The 22,539-nt window shown below is 43.9% G+C and overlaps 3 protein-coding genes across 3 annotated transcripts in view; 1 reads left to right on the plus strand and 2 right to left on the minus strand.

Annotated features, from left to right (window-relative positions):
- Positions 1–4,681: 4,681 nt before the first annotated feature.
- gpha2 (glycoprotein hormone subunit alpha 2) lies at positions 4,682–12,370 on the plus strand. Its single transcript, XM_061233441.1, has 4 exons — positions 4,682–4,723; positions 9,247–9,382; positions 11,005–11,189; positions 12,266–12,370. Exons 1-4 carry the CDS (start codon positions 4,682–4,684, stop codon positions 12,368–12,370), a joined length of 468 nt encoding a protein of 155 aa, XP_061089425.1.
- Positions 12,371–15,328: 2,958 nt separating this feature from the next.
- LOC133123149 (glycoprotein hormone beta-5-like) lies at positions 15,329–16,743 on the minus strand. The gene is made up of 2 exons (XM_061233448.1): positions 16,546–16,743; positions 15,329–15,517 (listed from the first exon to the last, which is right to left on the minus strand). Exons 1-2 carry the CDS (start codon positions 16,741–16,743, stop codon positions 15,329–15,331), a joined length of 387 nt encoding a protein of 128 aa, XP_061089432.1.
- A 3,764-nt stretch (positions 16,744–20,507) lies between these two features.
- The window catches only part of ppp2r5b (protein phosphatase 2, regulatory subunit B', beta), a 38,641-nt gene continuing 36,609 nt past the window's right edge, over positions 20,508–22,539 (minus strand). The window contains exon 13 of the mRNA XM_061236169.1: positions 20,508–22,539. This exon is cut by the window's right edge and continues 104 nt beyond it. Within this exon, the coding sequence (XP_061092153.1) occupies positions 22,475–22,539 (65 nt within the window). The 3' untranslated portion in view covers positions 20,508–22,474.

The raw sequence follows: 22,539 nt of genomic DNA on the forward strand, positions 1-22,539 counted from the left end.
CACACACGCACATGCACACACTTTCACACACAGATATACACAACACATACACATACACACACACACACACACACGCATGCATACACTTTCACACACACAGATATACACAACACATACACACACACACACGTGTGTACACACACACACACACACACACACACACACACAGATATACACAACACATACACATACACACACACACACACACACATGTGTACACACACACATACACACACACACACACACACACACAGTGCAGTTCTCACTATTATGCAACAGTGACTTGTAGAAAAATCTGCCCTGATGTGTCCATTCAGTGCCAAGCCGAACGTGACAATACGGATTGATTTAGGTGATTGGTTGGTTCATTAGTCTTTGGTTAGGCTGGACAAACGCTCACAGCCCTTGGCCTCTTCCATCCCACCACCGTGTTAGGGAGCAGTGCTGTGACGCAGAGAGACGGGTGGGAGACTGGGGGGGCTCAGGGCGAGGGCGAGGAGCCGGCCAGGATTGACCCTGAAGGACCAGGCCCCTGCAGCATAGAGAGAGGCCTGTCAGGTGTTCTCGCCAACGTGGCCAGGTGAGATCACACCTGCACGTAGGACTGTGTGCCCACGGGGCGGGAGAGATCACATCTGCACTTAGGACTGTGTGCCCACGGGGGGCGGGAGAGATCACATCTGCACTTAGGACTGTGCCCACGGGGCGGGAGAGATCACACCTGCACGTAGGACTGTGTGTCCACGGGGGTGGGTGAGATCACACCTGCACGTAGGACTGTGTGCCCACGGGGTGGGAGAGATCACACCTGCACGTAGGACTGTGTGTCCATGGGGGCGGGAGAGATCACACCTGCACGTAGGACTGTGTGCCCACGGGGTGGGAGAGATCACACCTGCACGTAGGACTGTGTGCCCACGGGGCGGGAGAGATCACACCTGCACGTAGGACTGTGTGCCCACGGGGCGGGAGAGATCACACCTGCACGTAGTACTGTGTGCCCATGGGGGCGGGAGAGATCACATCTGCACGTAGGACTGTGTGCCCACGGGGTGGGAGAGATCACACCTGCACGTAGGACTGTGTGCCCACGGGGGTAGGAGAGGTCACACCTGCACGTAGGACTGTGTGTCCAAGGGGGCGGGAGAGATCACACCTGCACGTAGGACTGTGTATCCAAGGGGGCAGGAGAGGTGGGCTCTGGGTCCCTGGGAGATGTAGGAAAACCCAGTGGGACTTGAAGCAAAGCGGCCCTTCACAGATTACACACAGCATCACATAACTGTCACAACGCATACTGTCCTCTCTAATCAATTCCATTATTAGTGTTATTCATATGAAATAATTTTATAGAAGGTGTTTCTGTTGGATTGCTTATGAAGCATTTATGTGGAGGGAAGCATGCTGTGAAAATATTTTTGTTAACAGGTTTACACAAAATACAATTACATCTATCAAAACAAATGGAGTGAGATGTTTTCACACATCTCATGAATTTATATGAGATGTATACGTATTACTCATTTGTGTATATATGTGCACAGTGTCAATAGTATATTGTGAAGTATTTGGATAAGAGCGTCTGCCAAATGCCAACAATGCAATACAATGCAAAAGTATAAATGTATAACTCATTTATCACATTATTCAGAAATATAGTTCTATTCCTTCTGGAAATTATGTTATAATAATATATATAATAGTTGACGAGTGTGTTAAAACCAGCTTTGGGGAAAAAAACACATATTTGGAGTAGTGGAGAATGGGTCATATTGGTGTGAACATGCCAAATGTCTGGCGAAGCAGTTAGGCTTTGCATTAACATTTTCATCATTTTACACGGTATTTCACTGCACTGCATTATCTCATTAATGGCGCTGTCATGGCAAAACCGCACTGCTTTAAAAAATGAGCCCATTAATATTTATACAATGTGCTACTAATGACGAAAATGAATGAACTTCGTCGTGAACTTTATCTGTCCTCCCTCGCTCCGTCTCTCTTTCCATCACCAGGAAACTGTTCCCCCTCTCCCTGCTCTTTGGAAGTGGGAAGAAATAGAAGGAGCACTCTGTCTCTCTCTTCTGTGTGACCATTCTCTATTTCCTAAATTACAAAATGCAAAAAACGGCAAGCAGTATGTTATGGTAGATATTGCATTAGAATCAAAACGTTTTAAATGCATTGCATTGTTTTAGTTAAATGGCCTGTGAGTGTTCTGTTTGCTGTTTGTTTTACTGGTCATTTTACAGCACCAAAGCAAATAAGGTTAATTTCATAAGAGGCTTGTTTTAAACTCTGTTTCGGTTTTAGCTGTTTTAACATGCTAATAGAATATATGATATCAGTTATTGTTTAATAAAACCACATTTTTTAATGTCTGTTGATTGTGTAAATGTTATATTCTGAGTTTGTTTTACTGAATAAAATTGTTTATTTTGTCCATTTTTGTCTATCAAGATTTATATGTAGAACAGATTATCACATTCATCCTCTGTATATTATGATACATCGGATCCCTCTCCATGGCAACTTGTCCATTTAAAATCTGGCCTTTTGACAGTTACGTATCTTGTGTCATCTTCAGGTTTCATTTTAATGGAGTCAGCGGTGTTAATTCATTAGTCAGGGAGGGATTGGAGTGAGAACGTTACATCACTAAACAAGTTTTATTTAGGCTAATGTAGCCTTTTAGTAGGCCAAGGCCTAGGTGGTAGAGAAAACAGGCTAATAAGAAAATACAAATATCTTGAGAAAAATGTAGTGTGACGCTAGAATCTTTGTTTATTTAAATTGTTTAGTAATTGCGCACGATGTTCTCCAATGATTTGCGCAGTAATATAATTTTCTCCACCATCTTTGATGAGTTATTCGTGCGTCAAATAAAATTAGCCTACCTATACCTATACCTATATATAGTTCAGATTTAGCAGAAATACATGTAGGTCTTTAGCAGATGCGCAGTCGTATCTACAGCGTCTTCTAAAAGTGCATGCAACAGGATAATAAAATGCAAAGTCACATCCACTATCGGTTAAGATAAGGTGTAAATTCAACTGAAGATGGCTGTGCCTGTTTGTGAAACAAAAGCAAAAAGGCGCAGTTACTTGTCAAAAAACGGAATTATAAAATTCCGAGCTCTTTCCTGTACTCTGTTTGTGGCAGAACCAGTTTAATTGGCCCAACATTTGTGAGCATAAGCTACAGTACTGATAGGCCTGTAGCAATTTCCCCAGAATAGGCATTCTTCTGCCCCGGCTCGAGCTAAAAGGCTCCTTTGGAAACCCGACTTGCGTCTGACAGTTTCTGACAATTTAGTGTGAGTGTCTCTGTGTCTGTCTGCTATTTAGCTTTAGCTCAAATGGGGATTTGATGGACTTCTCTTGAGGAGGTGATGTCATTGTTTAAGTGCGGTATAGGAGGGCACACCCTCGGGCCTCTTCTCTCTGCAGATCTGTATCATATTTGCCCTGAAAAAAAAAAAAAACGAATACAAAAATAGCCGCCAATCGCCCTGAAATGACGACGGGAATTAAAAGAATTAAAAGATGTCTCACAAGGCTAATTCTGGAATCATGAGTCAGGAATGTGACTGCCGTGTGTTTTTATTTTAAAATGTTCAACTCTGTAACCTGGAAACCTGGCTATAAACGATAATATTATTATTGCGCCGGCTTCCACTCCCACTGTCGTAGGACCATTCCGCCAGAGGATATGACTGCGTTTTTTCCCTGTCATTATACGCCATTTAATTTCGCTCACCTTGTGCCCCCTTATTCGTTCATTACCCAGAATTCCTCTACAAGAAGGTAAGAAGGTTGCGGGTGGCTTTCAATAGGCAATTTAATGAAATATCAAATTACCATATTATGCTACATTTTTGAAAATAGTAAGAACCTCGTGCATTCCTCTAGACTTCCCTCATATATAAGAGAAGAGACAATATATAAAAACGTGTACACATACAGCACACTAAAAGACTTGCACTAAACATTAACTGGACTTTATTAACTATTTTACTAAACTGAAGCGGGATACAGGAACTCTCAATGGCAACAACAATAAATAATGTCTAAAACATTTGTTTTTACTTGTGAACTTTGTCACAGGTCTACACCTAGTATATTAATCATCCTTTAATAGTTGTACTAAAATTATTTTTCTGAAAGCTCTGTGGCTGATATGTAGACATACATGTGCAGAGAGACCGATACACACAGGTATGTATACCCACAGACAAAAACAGTTTTAACACCTTCATGCTGTCAGTCATAGAAATAGAATTCTATTTCTGGGAACATGAAAGCCAAAGAGTCAGATACACAAAACAGACAGACATTTGCCTGCCCACACATGTGCGAACATGCCGTACCCAAACCCACAATATCTTTTGACCTGTCAGTGCCCTTCCTCCAACAACACCGCACTACGTCAAAAACAGTGGAAAATAGAGAGAAAAGTGTAAGCCTGGAGATGTATGCAGAGCACTTTAACACAGCACAGACACATAATATCAGTTGAGGTATGGCACTGAGTGTGTGTGTGTGCGTGCGTGTGTGTGTGTGTGTGTGTGTGTGTGCGTGTTTGCACGTAGCAGGGCAGGGTGGGCAGTGAGAGAGTGACTGAGCGGAGGGAGAGGTAAAGTAACAGGCAGAAACGGACGTAAAGGTGGGAAGTTGAGATGGGGAAGGAGGGGTTGACTACCTGGCGAAGAGACGGCGAAGTATGGGGGCGTGACCAGGTTGTTTTTGGGAGGGGGGAGCCGGTGCTCACCTGTGCTACAAATAGCTGGCTGTGAGGCCGCCTGTCCCCATTCAACACACCTGCACACACCTGGACCCACAGCTTCAAGCACCTGCAGGTAACCACTGCCTCTCGGACACCAGATTCACATGCAGAATGCATTTATTTTAACCCCACTCTTTAACCCATCCAGTGGTAATCATGTTGAAGTATGTAGTGTGGCTGAGTGCGACGTGATGTGGTGAGTGGAAGATTATATTAATTTTGTACAGATTCTCATGGTGTTTTGTTACAGTATATTAACCTACAACCTCGTATATTATCTTTGTTGCCATGTGAAATTCATGTCATGCATGTCAATTCTTGTTATGCACAAAGTATAGCATGACATGGACGCACAAGTAGTCCGGCATTCTTTTGAGAAGGCAGGTGTCTGTTTGGTGTGAGGTGCTTGAATGTTTTTTTAAAATAACATCTTAGTGTTAAAGATCACTGAACCTGTATAATATCAAAGGTTAGAAATGTAATGGGATATGTTACAATTTAATTGTGAATTTAATTTGCTTACTCCTTGCCCTTTTTATATGTTGCTACAAATCTTCAGTTTTCTAGAGATATAGATAGAATATAAAGAACTTTTTCAATGATTAATTTCTATTCAACTCTTAATGACCACAGCCAAGGTTCCTGCTCTTGGAAATGTGTAAAGATACATTTTTTTGCATCTACACGACTACTGAACTAATCCTTGTTCATCTGAATACAATATTGTTAGCATTTTGCTCACTGTCAAACCTAATACTTTTTGTGGGTGTTTAGATATGGACAGTATGCCCATAGTAAGAGCAAAAGCTTTCAAGCTATCAAGTTGTAACGGGCACTTGGAATAGATGGTATACAGGTGTCTTGTGGAAGCAATAAGTCATGATCATAGGTTGTATTGCAATGTGCTAACCTCTCAACAGTGCAGCTTGCCTCTCTAACCAGCGTCCTGTACCAGAAACGGCCAATCTGCTCACTACTGTTTGGAGATCGGTGTTTCTGAGCTGAATAGAGGAACAGATTGCGCTGCTTTCATGCAAGGCGCAGTCAGTTGGCTTTATGTTGCCTAACCGGAGACGAAGTGGGGGTCATGGAGTCTTCTGTAGGGGTCTAGCCTCAAATGACCTTGTGGCCAAAATGAATTGCTTCCGATTCCATCTCATGAATGGAGAATATTGGTATAAATGATCACAAACGTATTATAGTACTGAAGACGTAAGGATATTTTTATTTCAGAACTGCTATTAATATTGTATTATTGTTGTTTTAGTAATGTCATAGAACAGCAATTGTTTTAACTTTGTGCTGTTTTGTCATTGTTAGGAAATCTGAAACAGTCTGAAAGTGGATTCAGCCAAAGCATGCAGAAAGTGCATTATGTTGAAATATGATGTTTAAAAAGTGCCAAATCTGAGATAGCTGAACACATTTATTCCTCATCATGAAGTAATAAGGATGCCTAGACATGACAGTAATTAGCATTAGGCTGCATGTGGAAGATATGTGTAAGATACCTAGAGGTTCACTGTAGCTGGTGACAAGAAAATGTAGCAAACATATATATAAATAGAGCCAAACTAGTGACTGAGCCCTGTGATCAAAAACAAACAAGACTGCTGTCAAATGTATGTATTGTGCCTCAAACAAATGTAAACTGATATTCTTCTGTATGACTGAAATCTCAATAGTTTGGCACCACTTTTCATTACATGTATGTTCTTCTTCACACATGCGTCCACACAACACACACACACACAACACACATGCTCACACACTCACACACACACATGCACGCACACTCACTCACTCACGCACACACACACACTCACACACATGCACACACACTCACTCACGCACACCCACACAAACACTCACACACATTCATGCATACACACACTCACACACACTCACGCACACACACACACTCACGCATGCACACTCACAAACACACACACATGCACATGTTCACACACAAACACTTACACACATATACACACTCACGCACGCACACACAAACACACATGCGTGCACACACGCGCACACACACGCACACACACACGCACGCACACACAAACACACATGCGTGCACACACGCTCACACGCGCACACACACGCACACACACACTCGCACTTTAGATGGGCACTGAAATTGAGCTCACTCATACAGAATGGAACACTTTGCCAGAGAGTAATGGGACTTTAATACCATATAATGGTGTCCCAGGACAATATCACCCCAGGAGCACTGCGCCACTCTGTCTGTAGGATCTGGAAAAAGCACACAATGAGGTCAGGTCACTTCCACTGCGGGAAGAGAGAGCAATCCCCCGGAAAAGATGACAATACCTGCAGCATATAGTAACCCAGGCAACAAAAAGTAAATGGCCGATTACAGAGGCGGTCCTTTGACCCTCGTATGGAGAACACACAGGGAGCGGAAATCATCTGCATTCGGCTGAAAGGGAAGCGGCGGCCGCTTCCGAGTTCATTGTCTTCAAGCTGCGAGACTGACGATGATCTCGAAATAAGATCGTGCAGAGCTAATTTGTGTCTCTCGTTTAAAGGAAATATTTTGTTACACTGTAAACAGCAGATAAGAGCAGATTAGTTTTAACCCGTTCCATGTTTCATCTGTGCTATTTTTAAGTTTAGCTAATTTCTAGATGTTTAGATGCTTGGTGCGGATCTATTGTTCAGTAAGTATGTGAGTGTATAGATTGCACTCAAATGGTGGGTATTACTTTGAGGGTGAAATAAAACAATGCTAGACCAAATAAAAATAATGTTCAATGAGTTTAGAAGTGAATCGTGCTATAAATATCCGTTTTAGGAGATCCATCAGTAAGACACTTTGTGTCAAATTTATGGAAAGTACATTTTAATATCATAATCATTACTTAGATCTTTTTTATTCACCCAAAATCCAATTACCTTATGTTACAAGTGAATAGTTTTATTGGTTGGTTTAAATTATACCAAAAATCTATATTATGTTGATATAAAATATAAAATCCAAACATAAAACGATAAGCATAAAATTAGTTTAGATATCCTGTTATCTTTATGTTTCAGTCCCTGGCTCTGTCCTGCCACGTTTAATGGTCTCTACTGAAAATTGTTATTGATCTTTCACTTAAGGCTTAGTGGTGCAAAGTCCCCTTCTTTTCTAAAGGGTTTTCAGATAAAGAGTTTTTTGCCATCGTCCAGTAGCTTTCCCAAGGTTCCGACAGCGGTGTCCCACCCAAAAACTGATCCCACGGCCTGCACTCTGACCACTACCACCACCGAATGAATGGACAGTGGCCAGCCTTAGTCAGCATTCACCAGTAAATGGAAAATGGTTGGCATTTATATTGCGCCTTTATCCAAGGCACTGGACAATTGATGCTTCTCATTCACCCATTCACCCATTCACCCATTCACACACCAACGGTGATTGGCTTTCGTGCAAGGCATCAACCAGCTCGTCAGGAGCCTTTGGGGGTTAGGTGTCTTGCCCAGGGGCACTTCAACACACACATGGTTGGGGATCGAACCCGCAACCCTCTGACTGCCAGACGACCGCTCTTACCGCCTGAGCCAGTCTCCGCTGTAGTGCAGTTTAAAGTCTCGTGCATGTCGGTGTGCTATGCTAAGTGCTGCAGGCAGCATTAGATTAACGGTGAAGGGAACGAGGTGAAGACATAAAGGTAGCATTTATTCAGTCAAACACAGAGAAGACGTGGACACCTCTTAAAAAATTTGCTGAAAAAATAAACCCTTCACTGTTGGCGGGAATTCACCTATATGTGTCCAGAGAGAAATAAATGATGTATACAAAGATGCTGAGAATGAACAGATTTTTCGAAATGTAACAGTAGGTGAAATTTATTTCACTTGGTAAGAATGAAAATCTGGTAGAGAACGAAAGAGTAATGTGAACAGAAATGAGAAATCAACAGGGGGGGGATTGTCTGTCTGTAAATGATCATAGCTGTTATCTGGACTGCATTGGAAAAGGTAAAGGCAAATAGAAATCAATGTCCTCCATTATAATGAGTTGTGGTACATGGGGAAAGGGGGAGGATGCAGGGATGACATTTTGAGAAATGCATGGCTGTATCCTTCAGTGTGCATATCCTCCAAAGACTTACCAATCCATTTTTATACCCTGTAGGGGATATTACGGTCTTGATCTCAAGAACCATCATATTCTACTATGCTGATGCTGATTCAATTTGGTCATCCAAAGCACAATATGTAAAAAAAAATGTAAATGCTAAATATTGAATATACTAATACTGATGCTAAATGCTAATACTGTGCTAATACTGATGCTAAATGAAATTGTATAGTGTATAGAAACTCCGTTAAATAAAAGCTCAGAATGTCTACTTCAAGCACATGTTCATTGTTTGATTATATTTTCCCTCACAGACCACTATCCTCATGTCTCCTGTATTGTTTGTTTGTCCCTCACAGGCCACCATCCTCATGTCTCCCAGGCGAACTCTCCCCCCGGGCCTCTTCCTCCTCCTGCTGCCCCTCTTCCTCCTCCTGCTGCTGGCTCCTCTCAGCTGGAGCTATAGCAGCCTCGGCCCCGGCTGCCACCTCTTCCGTGAGTCTCGCTCTGTGCCACACACACACACACACACACACACACTTACTCTCTCACACACACTCACACACACACTCATATACACACACACACTTACTCTCACGCACACACACTCATACACACACTCACATGCACACACACACACACACACATTCTCACACACACACACACACACGCACACACACTCATACACACACACACACACTCACATACACACACACACACCCAAGCATGCACACACACACAAAACCCTTGCACATGTACCAACAAATAGACACAAATACACGTATCATTTTTCTGGTTTTCTGACACGCAGCAGGTTCTCGCCAGGGTGTACAGTTATTAATGCAAGGAGGGGCACCCCCTGCCGTCATCATCCAGGTCATGTCTATTCCCTCCCGAGCGGGCAATCACAAACAACCCCCCCCCCCCCACCCTCCACAATCACAATCTCCCCCCATTCTATTTCTTTATACCCCGACGACAGGCTGATTTTAAAACCCCCTGCACGCCCCTGGCTCCCTGCCCAGGCAGGGATGGGAGGGGTGTTAGCCCTCTCATCGATCAGGTGCCGGGCGTTTGTCTGTGGGGCGGCATGTGAGGAGCGTCCCTCTGAGTCTGTGTGAGGCCAATCAGAAACTGCACTGTCATAAGGAGCCTCCCTCTGAGTCTGTGTGCGCCCAATCAGAAACTGCACTGTCATAAGGAGCCTCCCTCTGAGTCTGTGTGAGCCCAATCAGAAACTGCACTGTCATAAGGAGCCTCCCTCTGAGTCTGTGTGAGCCCAATCAGAAACTGCACTGTCATAAGGAGCCTCCCTCTGAGTCTGTGTGAGCCCAATCAGAAACTGCACTGTCATAAGGAGCCTCCCTCTGAGTCTGTGTGCGCCCAATCAGAAACTGCACTGTCATAATGAGCAGCTCGCTGACGTCAGCTGCTCCGGGCCTGTCTGGACTCTCCCCGATGCCCAGCAGAGCTGCAGATGAGCTGCATGATCAGGCTTCCCTAATGTGGTGATGAATGAATGAATGAATGAATTAATGAATTAATGGATTAATTAATGGATGAATGGATGAATGGATGAGTGAATGAATGAATGAATTGATGGATGAATGAAAGGATGAATGGATGAATGAATGAATGGATGAATTAATGGATATATGGATGAGGAATGAATCAATGAATGAATGGATGAATGACTGGATGGATGGATGGATGGATAGATAGACAGACACACAGAACATTCAGGCCATGGCATGTGTGCACCGTGTACCATGGGCAAACCACATGCTAACATCACATGCAAAAAGTCAAACTGTCTCACCTAATTGGTAATATTTGTTTTATTTTGCAAACAAGTAATAGAAATAACAGAAAATAAGTACCTATAAGTCTAAATAAAAGATAAACGTTCTTATTTTTTTTAAGCTTTTGCTGTGTCTTCTCTTTGTCTGTACCCATAAAACACATAAAGCACTCCCCTGCTCTTTCTCACTCCGTCCATCCCTCCCTCTCCCTCTCTCTCCCTCCCTCCCTCTCTCTCTCTCTCTCTCTCCCTCCCTCCCTCCCTCTCTCTCGCTCCCTCTCTCTCTCTCTCTCTCCCTCCCTCTCTCTCCCTGCAGCGTTTAATGTGACGATCCGCAGTGACCTCAGGGGCACCTGCAGGGGCACGTACACGGTGCACGCCTGCGTGGGGTACTGCGAGTCCAGCGCCTTCCCCTCGCGCTACTCTGTCCTGGTGGCGTCCAACTTCACCCACAACATCACGTCTGCGTCCCGCTGCTGCACCATCAGCAGAGACACCAAGGTACGAGCGCTCACCCCACCCTCACACCACGATACAGAGTGTTACCACACCCACACACCACGGTACAGAGTGTTACCACACCCACACACCACGGTACAGACTGTTACCACACCCACACACCACGGTACAGAGTGTCACCACACCCACACACCACGGTACAGTGTTACCACACACACACACCACGGTACAGAGTGTTACCGCACCCTCACACCACGGTACAGAGTGTTACCGCACCCTCACACCACGGTACAGAGTGTCACCACACCCACACACCACGGTACAGTGTTACCACACCCACACACCATGGTACAGAGTGTTACCGCACCCTCACACCACGGTACAGAGTGTCACCACACCCACACACCACGGTACAGAGTGTTACCACACCCTCACACCACGGTACAGTGTTACCACGCCTACACACCACGGTACAGAGTGTTACCACACCCACACACCAAGGTACAGACCGTCACCACACCCACACACCACGGTACAGACTGTTACCACACCCACACACCAAGGTACAGACCGTCACCACGCCTATACTTCACCCAGGCCACTCTGAGACGTGGAGAAAATGTGCTGCAACTTGCAAAAAATTTGCGACAGCTTATGCCTATAAAAAGTTTTTTTCCTATTATCACATTTGAAAATCACAATTTGACATGTGCACTTAGCATCTTGAAATGAACATTTCCACATGTGAAAAGGTGTTATTCACATTTTCACATCACTTCTTAAAATATGGACTACAATTTTCACATTTGAAGGCAAGACGTGACCTTTTATGTTACCTTCTCCACTCTCACCTTAAAAGTGGGACTTTTTTATATTTCACATGTACTCTTCACATGTTGGGTGTTCACATGTGACTTTTGAACATGTTTTTTGTAAGGGTTGTGCGACCACACTGGGATGCATTGAGACGCTATTGCAACAACACGTTTGTCAGAAAACAATGATTCCCACGTTGTCCAAAGCAATGGTGAGACAAAGTGAGACTGAATAATGTTGAGGACCTGCACATTTTTGTACTACTTTTTTCAGGTATTTGGTATGTTTATGTCTTTCCTCAGGTGAAGGTGCGTCTGGACTGTCCCCGTGGCCGTCGCCATGACGATATCGAGATCCTGACCGCACGTGCCTGTCGCTGCGACATGTGTCGCAAGTCGCGCTACTGAGGCGTTTCGGGGGCCCCCGCTACAAAAATGTGATGCGTGGAGAAGACCAAGCAGTTGACATGACTGTCTGTGATACTGAGAGCGAGGCGTGGATTACGTGAGCGTGTTCATGTTTAATGTAGGCTCAGTGACCGCTTTATTAGGTAAATAATAGACTTATTTTGGGGTATTATTGGTCTTCTGCTGCTGTAGCCCATCCACTTCAAGGCTCGACGTGTCGTTTGGTTGGAGATGCTCTTCTGCACACCGCTGTTGTAACGCATGGTTACTTGAGTTACCGTAGTCTTCCTGTCAGTTTGAACCAGTCTGGAAATTCTCCTCTGACCTTTCTCATTTTCGCCTTCGGAACTGTCACTCACTGGATGTTTTTCGTTTTTCACACCATTCTCTGTAAATTCTAGACACTGTTGTGCGTGAAAATCAGCAGTTTCTCAGATACTCAAACCAGCCAGCCTGGCGACAATTATTACATGGACAAAGTCACTTAGATCACATCTCTTCCCAATTTCTAATGTTTGGTCTGAACAACAACTGAACCTCTTAACCATGTCTCTATACTTTTATGAATTGAGTTGCTGCCACATGATTGGCTGATTACATATTTATATTGATGAGCTGGTATACAGGTCTACCTAGTAAAGTGGTCACTGGGTGTGTATGTGTGCGCATGTGTGTGTGTGTGTGTGTATGTGTGTATGTGTGTGTGTGTGTGTGTGTGACAGGAGGAGTGAAGGAGACATGTAAACACACAGAAAGCACAAGGAAAAGAAAAATAACTCAAGTGAAAACATTTATTTTCAAATGGTTTTTCATGTTGGTTTATTTAACGATTATTCAGTTTGTTAAAAAAGGACAGTTACACTGCGTATACATTAATTGAGAAAAACACCAAACCAGACACACAATTAGCATTGATTTTTACTCACTTTGTAGGAAATTCACATCTACCACCCTCTGATTGTTATCAGGATGAAATCCTGCTGTCTTTTCGCTTCCTGCTATACGACATACAACACTGCACAGCTGGTTTCAATGCTTGCTCCATTCATTCATGACTTAAGAATGTTTGCACTTAATTTATATTAATGAGCTTGAATTTTTAATGAGTTTTAAGGTAAGAACCATGAATATATGGTGGTGTTATTATTGAAATAAAGATAAAAAATTTAATGGAAAAGAAAAACATTTCTCAACATTTTTTTTGTCAATTTCTTGTGTCCCTGATATGAAAAAAAAGCCATTGCAAAAGAACAGTTTGAGAGTAATTACCTGTTAGCCATTTGCTGTGTTTTAGAATATAAAGCAAGGCCACATTGGTTAGCCTTTCCGCATCATACTGTGCTGAACTGGTGCAGGGTGTTGTCTGATGCTGTCACTGCGTCGGTCTACTGCTCTGATCTACGGCACTATAACTGTGATGTGATATTGCAGTGGTTCCTGGAGATCTCCCGCCCCATCAAATCACCCCTCTGCAGCCCTTTGAGGAGAAACGCTTTTTCAAAATCAGTCAGTGCCTTTCATGAGATCAGTCAAAATCAGCGTTCTAGAACGCCATTGTGCTCAATTACCATTAGCGATTAGAATCAGAATGTGCACTTACCAACATTGCGATCTGATAGTCATGATCTTACTCCTTAAAGGGTTAAACAGCTAAACACCTCATTGAACTACTAGTTAGCTACAGTAGTGTACAAAGATTTGGGCACCCCGGGTCAAAGAGAACAGAAGCGAACCTGACCTCTAAATAGTACAACGTTAAACATGACACATTTCTTCAAATTCACCTGGAGGTACTTCATGTTGATTTTGAGGTATGTGACGGATCATTGTATTGCTGGAATACCCAACCACTCCTTAATTTCAATTTCTGGACTGACCTTTGAACATTAGCCTCCAGAATGTTTTGATATTTGGTGGAATCCATTCTTCCTTCCACTCGCACAGTATTTCCTGTGCCCCCAGCTGCCACACAACCGCAAAGCATAATGGACCTCCAAACATAGCTTCTTTGGTGCAAGCCAAAAGGTTTCGTCAGTCCAAAGCAAAGGCTTCAGGCTTCTCAATGTTTTCTTTTGCATACTTCAGACACTTAATTTTGCGTTGAGGTCGTTCTTTTTGGAAACTCTGATATGTAGGTCTTGGACATAGGAAACTGCAATATTGAAAGAGTTTTTGTAGCCTTCTCCATCTTCATTCTGAAATCCTTGGACAACTGTTTAGAGGAATGGTTGTTAACCGCAGACAAAACAGCCACTGCAGTTGGATGCTTCAGAAGGGATGGAGTTGCTTCAGAATAAAAAGTTCAGTGGGGGGTTGGTTGCCTAGAGGGTGGTACTGTAGATCTCCAGGAACAAGGTTGAGCAGCCCTGCTGTGGTGTAGATCTCCAGGAACAGGTTTGAGCAGCCCTGCTGTGGTGTAGATCTCCAGTGGGTCGGTGGGTCATTCGGTCAGTGGGTCAGTGTGTGGTGGGCTACTCTCTCAGTAGGTCCATCGGTGAGTGGGTCCATTGGTGAGTGGGTCCATCGGTGAGTGGGTCCATCGGTGAGTGGGTCCATCGGTCAGTGGGTCGGTCAGTGGGTCGGTCAGTCAGTGGGTCGGTCAGTTGGTCGGGCGGTGGGTCGGTCGGTCAGTGGGTCGGTCAGTGGGTCGGGCGGTGGGTCGGTCGGTCAGTGGGTCGGTCAGTGGGTCGGTCGGTTAGTGGGTCGGTCAGTGGGTCGGTCGGTGGGTCGGTCGGTCAGTGGGTTGGTCGGTCAGTAGGTCAGTAGGTCGGTGAGTAGGTTGGGCGGTGAGTGGGTCGGTCGGTCAGTGGGTGGGTGGGTCGGTGAGTAGGTTGGGCGGTGAGTGGGTCGGTCGGTCAGTGGGTCGGTCAGTGGGTCGGTCAGTGGGTGGGTCGGTCAGTGGGTCAGTAGGTCAGTAGGTCGGTCAGTGGGTCGGGCGGTGAGCGGCGGGCCGCTCTCTCAGTAGGTCTGGCACTCGGTGTCCTGGGAGGAGCAGGTGGAGCAGGCGCAGCGCAGGGCCAGCGGGTAGGGGTACAGCGGGGAGACCTGGGGCCGGCAGCCCGGCAGCCGGGCCGTCAGCTGGAGCGAGCGGCTGTACGTGCACACGCGGTGGTGCCGCTGCACGAAGGGGGGGTGCGGCACCGGCTTCTGCACAGACACGGGTCCCACGGGTCCCACAGGTCACACGGGTCCCACAGGTCACACGGGTCACACATTACATTACATTACATTCATGGCGAAGTACAGTTGATTAGACTAAGCAGGAGACAATCCTCCCCTGGAGCAATGCAGGGTTAAGGGGTCTTGCTCAAGGGCCCAACGGCTGTGCGGATCTTATTATGGCTACACCGGGGATTAGAACCACCGACCTTGTGGGTTCCCAGTCATGTACCTTAACCACTACGCTACAGGCCGTCCCCACACACAGGTCACATAGGTGACAGGTCACACAGGTGACACAGGTCACATGTGAAGTCCACTACAGGGAGCGAGAATAATTGTCACTGACAGACAAAATAAACCCTGTGATTCCACAGAACAGGGCTGTCAAACTCCAGTCCTGGAGGGCCGCAGTGTCTGCTGGTTTTTGGTGTTTCAACACGAGAGATATATTTCTAAGTCTTTCATTGTCTAAAGAGTCCACACACCGTGTTCTCAAGGCCTTAATTGGCTGTTGATTGAAAATAAACCACAAATACCAGCAGACACTGCAGCTCTCCAGGACTGTTGTTTGACACCCCTGCCATAGACCAACCCTATTGAGATAAAGGGTTCTGTGTCAGGCAAATTGTCCTTTGTCTGGGAACTTTCAGACTTAATACCTATGATATTACTCAGCGCACATAGTATGTAATCGCTGTGTAATATCATGGTGAAGTATGTTCAGTGTCACATGAAACTGAGAATAATGAAGTTACTTCAGGACTCTTCTGGTCCTCAAGAAGTCAGCTCAAGCAAAAACAGCTGGAAAAAAAAACAGCTCAAGCTAGCTTATGAAACAGCTGTTAGCTGGTTGACCAGTTAGACCAGTTCACCAGATCAAGCTATGTTTTTTTATTTTAAAGCTGGTAGCTGGTATTTCAAGCTGGTCGTAACTGGATTTTACACCAGGGTAGGTTTCCATGAATGGAATAACAGGGAGAGAGATAGCAGGGAGAAGAGGAGAGATGTTGTACCTCCCAGGTATGGCAGCGCCCCCAGCATGCCTCTGTGCGTATGCGCAGGCTGCGACAGCCAGGCTTCCGCGCGACGAAAGAGAACTCGCGCACCGCACATCCGCGGAACGAGCGCAGGGTCGTCATGGCAGTGGACAGGGTCGCCACAGCAACGAGCAGTACGAATGACAGTAACGGAGTACGGGGGCGTTTCCACATTGTACTGGATTTGGAGAAGCAACCAATGAAGATATTTCATAAACTAAAAGATTCAAATTCACAATTATTAAAATCTAAAATATTTTAAAGCAGATAATCAAATAACGAACGCATGTTAGAAATGCCATAAAAGTGACATATTAATTTGTTCTCTCTTTACTTGAGGTCGTCAATACACAGTAATAAGCAGTCTTATACCCATTCTAAAATAAATATATAAATGAACACCACACATCTGAAATACACAGCATATGCTTCACTGTAGTACAGGTCATCGTTGGCACTTTGCCACCGTTCAGTTGCTAAAGATGCAGTTTCCACAGTTTCCAGAACCTTATTAATGAACGAATACTGTATCATTAATGTCATTTTTAATATTATGTCAGAATATCAGCACACGCTCTAGTTAATTAGTCTGGTTAGTTACCATGTGTTTTTCACATCTTTTGACCAAACTGAAATCTGGCGACCCAGCAGCGGCCCAGCCCACAGCTCTAGTTCGCTAGTGCTCCCCCTGGCGGCCAAAAAGTACCACCACCAAAATCAAGTAATCACAGCCACTGAAAACGAGACTGTCGTTTCAAATCCGTAGTCACGTAAAACCGTTAAAATATTACATTCCTCACTGTTTATATCAGTATAAAATCATTTACGGACCACAATAACACAGTGGACGTGTTTTGCAATTGCTTTGGTCTCCACGACTGCATCAAAATAGTTTAACCAAGGAGCATATCATTTACTGAAATACAAACGGCAAACCCAGTAACAGTCATGTCAGTGATACTGTAATATTTACCGTTATCACCCTGCGACCGGAAATACTTCTTTCCCTTTTTAAAGAATACCTCTGTAAAAAGAGAGAACAAAAGAAACGCATTGTTTAGACTACACAAAATAGTGGCAATGAACATTTTTTAAACATCCCAAAAGGTTTCCAAATAATGCTCATACGTGAGCAAAGTATGTGTTTACATACCTTTTTAGACAGGAACTGCGGGACTATTCAAAAGTGCTCTTGATGGGAAGAATGATCGGTATTACGGTGGAAAAGTTCTATGATGTTGTTTTAGCCCTATTTAAGGACGGATTCTATGACATCATCGCAATTAAAATAAAAAATGTATTTAAAAGTTGTAAATCTTAGGACTACATGTGTGACTGTATTGCTGAAACGACCACCGCAAATCTGTACAGAAAACTGATTACAAAAGCAACAGGCCAATCATCTTCTCATAAGCCATGAAATTATTCAGTAATTTCTGTAGCAGGCGCATAATGGTTCTCGCACATAAAGCCCACAGTTGACCAATGCCGTTGATACAGTATACGGCAGCTAAAATACACAGTAAAATTCAAATCTAACCGACCATAGGCCTACATATGAATCTAGCATTAACCATATGTACCCTGTAAGAGTTGATTTAACACTGAACATTTTACTGTGAAGTGGTTCGGGTTGGATCGTTTAAACCGAGTTAAGTGAAAGTGTTCTGCATGTTAATAAGTATGAACGTTATTCTACATGAAGCGGTCTGTAGCGTAGTGGTTAAGGTACATGACTGGGAGGATTGTCTACTGCTTAGTCTAATCAACTGTAAGTCGCTTTGGATAAAAGCGTCAGTCAAATGACATATAATGAACGTACGCAAGTGCCACCATAACAAATGTATAATAAATGCATTAAGCACGTGTAACGCAGTATTTCATTTGATTAGAATAAAATATTTGGTTTGAGTGGTTTGTTCTTACATCATGATAAAACTTACCACCACTAATGGCAGCATAAAGCAAGTCGTGAGGGCAGAAACCCCCCATAAAATGCACTCTTGTAAGTCACTTCGTCTTAAAGCGACTGCCAAACGGCAAAAAAGTGTAACAGAAAGAAAATAAGTTTGACAGGTGGCAAGGCTGAGAATCGATTTGTTAAGTTAGTTTGTTAGTTCCGAACATTTTGGATTTTTTTATCCGGGGGTTGGTGCGGGGGATGGGGGGCTGGGGGTATCGTCTAAGCTAAGCAAAACGCAACTAAGTAGGCTACGTGGTGAGGTGTTTGATTTGAACTGGTCAGGCACGTGAGTGATGACTTCGTCGCAGTGGTCTCAAATTATACCTATCGAAAAGCTACCCATAAAATAGTGTTGTCACCCCACCAAATGTGCTGTTAAATCTCCACTGGGATCCAAAGAAACACAACTATCTCCCTGGTTCTTTTAAGAAATATATATATAAAACAATATTCAACATGCTCTTCCTTTAAAGTAGTGAGGTATTTACTGTACTGTATTGTGTCACCTTAATCACAGAACACGTCTTCAAGGGTCTTCATCATAGATCATGAAGATGAAGATGTCTTCTTGTGATGGGATGAGTGGTCCAGGGACCATTGCTACTGTGTACGTTGGAAGGAGACCGTGACAAATAACCCAGAGTTCAAGAGATGAACAATCTCTATAACTCTTGACTCTAGTCAAAAATATTTAAGTTATGAAAATTAGATTTAAAAGTTTGGCCATAATGGCCATGGCTGCACTGCATCACCCCCACAGTCAGGCAGGAGGAAGGGATTAAAGGGAAGATACTCTAATTGAATGAGTGGATTTTTCTGGATTAGAGAGTGCCTAATCCCATTATTAATGCACTGTTGTACAGCAGATTCAGAAATCTGGGCACTATGCATGCAAACCCAGGGCAGCCTGTAGCGCAGTGGCTGAGGTACAAGACTGGGACCCACAAGGTCGGTGGTTAAATCCCCGCTGTAGCCACAATGAGATCTGCACAGCTGTTCAGCCCTTGAGCAAGGCTCCAGGGGGGACTGTCCCTGGCTTAAGTCTATTCAAGTGTATGTCGCTTTGGATAAAAGCATCAGCTAAATAACAAGGGGCGGCCTGTAGCGTAGTGGTTAAGGTAAATGACTGGGACACACAAGGTAGGTGGTTCTAATCCAGGTAGGTGGTGTAGTCACAATAAGATCTGTACAGCCGTTGGGCCCTTGAGCAAGGCCCTTAACCCTGCATTGCTCCAGGGGAGGATTGTCTCCTGCTTAGTCTAATCAACTGTACGTCTGCCAAATGCCAATAATGTAATGTAATGTAACATGTTATGTAATGTAAAAAACTAGGTAATTGTGCCAGCTCTATGCCAATAAGGACTGTGGGACCATCAGTTTTTTAATCGTGTGCCAGTACACATGCCAGTACCCCCACCCTACCCCCCTCCCGCTCATGGCAGGCCAACTGTATGTTCGCTAAAACACTTGACAAAGTATGATATTCTTCAATCTGTATTGTAAACAAGAGAAAACACACACCCCTCTAGACAATCAAGTGAGTTTGCAACATTGCTTCAAGAGCTGTTTCTCTTCAAGTACAGTACATTTTGCCCTGACTCCACGTTTAGAAACCTGGGAATTAACAATAGATAAATGATGAATGCATAACTAATTGTTGCTAACTAGAGACCGCAAGTTTAGCATTGGGCAGTAATGCCAAATTAATGGTCACGTAGACCACCGTAGATGCAAGTCCCCCCCCCCCCCCCCAGTCCTGCATGTAGCTGATGATGCAGCCATTTTATTTGTTTTTCTTAGACATTTTTGCCATTGCACTGTACTGACCTTCCCCTACAGACACCTCTCCCCTCCCCCATCCTCCCAAGCGACTTGCCCTGTGCTCTCGGAATGACTGAGAAACACCAAAAATGTTCTTATTTTAAGTTCATCCTGGCAGAAACCTCTTTAAAATTCCTTTAGACCATATCACCTGTAGATGTGCAACTTTTATTTTCAGCATTTTTGTGTGTGTACTGTGTTTTGGAGAAAGAAAAAAATGACACAAAAATTAAATGTCCTGTTCCTTTTTTTTCATTGATTTTCCACTCTGAAATTAGATGATTTCCTGCTTCAAGTCTCATTCTCGCAAATTCATACATTCATGTCCCAGGGCTGTTTGTCCCCAGACTACACTTAAATGCTTAAACATGAACATCAGGCATGAGGACAAATTTCAGTTTTGAGATGCTACATTAGCTTCCATCTTTTGTCTAAATATGTCAAAATATTCGATTATTGCCATCTCTTTTGAACCAGACCCATGGGTTTGCTGCTATTAATGGCTATTAAACGGTAACTCTGGTCTTCCTTGAATAGATATTCACACCACATTGATAGACAGAATTGTTGGTCGAAACATAGGTGAGGAAGTGAATACACATCATCGGAGGAATACAGAAAAACAGGTCAAAGGTGTTGAAAAGTGTAGGTTTGGTATTGAAAACCAGCTACCAGTAGCTACAATTTCAAAAAGCTAAAAGCACAATCAAAGTGTTACATTCTACTTTGAACCCTGTTCTTTGAAAGTAAAGGAGGGGTTTCACATACTTCTAACCCCTCCTTCCCTTCCACAATTCCACTATTTCTCTATCACTGGCACCTTCAAAGCACACACACACACACACACACACACACACGCACGCATGCGCACACACACGCGCACACACACGCTGGTCTGATTCATCCCCACGTCTTCCTAAATCCTCTTTCTCCACCACGGTCACAATTCCACACGAAATGAACCCAAACACAATAAATTGGCAAAAAACAAAAATACAAAAATAAAAATTAAAAATCTTAACAAATTCAACCTTGAAATTAATAGACAGAAGGTACTGAGAGACAGCATCGAGTTTTTTTACGTAAAGGACCGGGAGGGGTTCATTAGTCCCTCCCCCAAACCATTAACACACTTTTCAAAACTAAAGGTATTGCTAAAATAACAACTTTTTCTCTCTTTTCTTTTGAGAATATGAATAGACTAGAATAATTCATCCTCATTAGAACATTTTAGTCTAGCAGCAGGTCTGCTGAGATAATGCAGTACTACACTAAGTTACCCCCACCGACACTAGAGTCATACATATATATGTATATATATAAAACATTAGTAGTAGTAGAATAAGTATTAGAAGTAGGAACAGTATTACCATTCTTTTAAATCATTCCTATGATATCATCATTCCTCTTACTTTTTTTGGGACAGTAAAACTCCACTTGTGTGATCTGGTTGGAGGTTTGGGTCGAACCCAGGAGAACTGTTACAAGTTCTGAAGTGTACCACTGGTGCTGTATGTGGCGAGGCATGTGTCTTTATGTGTCTGCGTCTGTGTGTGAATATCCAAAAATAACATGCACATTTCTGTACAGAATGTCGTGGAGATCGCAAGAGCATGTGTGAACAGCAGAGTTTGCGTATCCGTATGAGTAAACGTGTGTATGCAAGTATTAACATATGTGTGAGTATGAGTGTGTGTAGGTGCAGAGTGTTTATGTGTTTATGTATTGTAGGTGCTTGAGATGCAATGTGGGTGTGATTGTGGGCGTATGTTTGCATGTGTGCGTGTGTGTGTGTGTGTGTGTGTGTGTGTGTGTTTGCGTATGGGTGTGTGTGCGTGCGTGTGTGTGTGAACAGTATGTATATGTGTGTGTGTGCCAGTGCGTATGTACAGTATGTGTTTGCATGTGTGCGGGTGAACAGTATGTGTGGGTGTTTGAATGCGGGCGTGTGTATGTGTCTGGGGCTGTTTCTCTGTGTCAGTGTGTGTGTGTGTGTGTGTGTGTGAGTGCGCGTGCGTTCTGCATGAGTGTGTATTGTGCTGTGGTTGGCTCAGGGCGTGTATCTGGGCTCTGTGATGCAGGAGTGTTTCAGGGCGGGGGGAGTCTCCATGTCGCGGGGCTCTAGGTGGTGTTGGTGCTGCTGAGTTCTGGGTCGGGCTGGGTCGGACTGGGTCGCTCCTGCAGGT

The sequence above is a fragment of the Conger conger genome, chromosome 3, assembly GCF_963514075.1.
Source record: "Conger conger chromosome 3, fConCon1.1, whole genome shotgun sequence".
NCBI classification, from domain to species: domain Eukaryota; kingdom Metazoa; phylum Chordata; class Actinopteri; order Anguilliformes; family Congridae; genus Conger; species Conger conger.

Excerpts from the sequence above, each read along its gene's own strand:
- gpha2 (XM_061233441.1), top strand. The coding sequence starts at position 4,682 with ATGGGGAAGGAGGGGTTGACTACCTGGCGAAGAGACGGCGAA. Across the intron at positions 4,724-9,246 it reads CCTGGCGAAGAGACGGCGAA|GCCACCATCCTCATGTCTCC; the intron begins GTATGGGGGCGT and ends TGTCCCTCACAG. Across the intron at positions 9,383-11,004 it reads CCCCGGCTGCCACCTCTTCC|CGTTTAATGTGACGATCCGC; the intron begins GTGAGTCTCGCT and ends CTCTCCCTGCAG.
- LOC133123149 (XM_061233448.1), bottom strand. The coding sequence starts at position 16,743 with ATGTGGAAACGCCCCCGTACTCCGTTACTGTCATTCGTACTGCTCGTT. Across the intron at positions 15,518-16,545 it reads GGCGCTGCCATACCTGGGAG|AAGCCGGTGCCGCACCCCCC; the intron begins GTACAACATCTC and ends GTGTCTGTGCAG.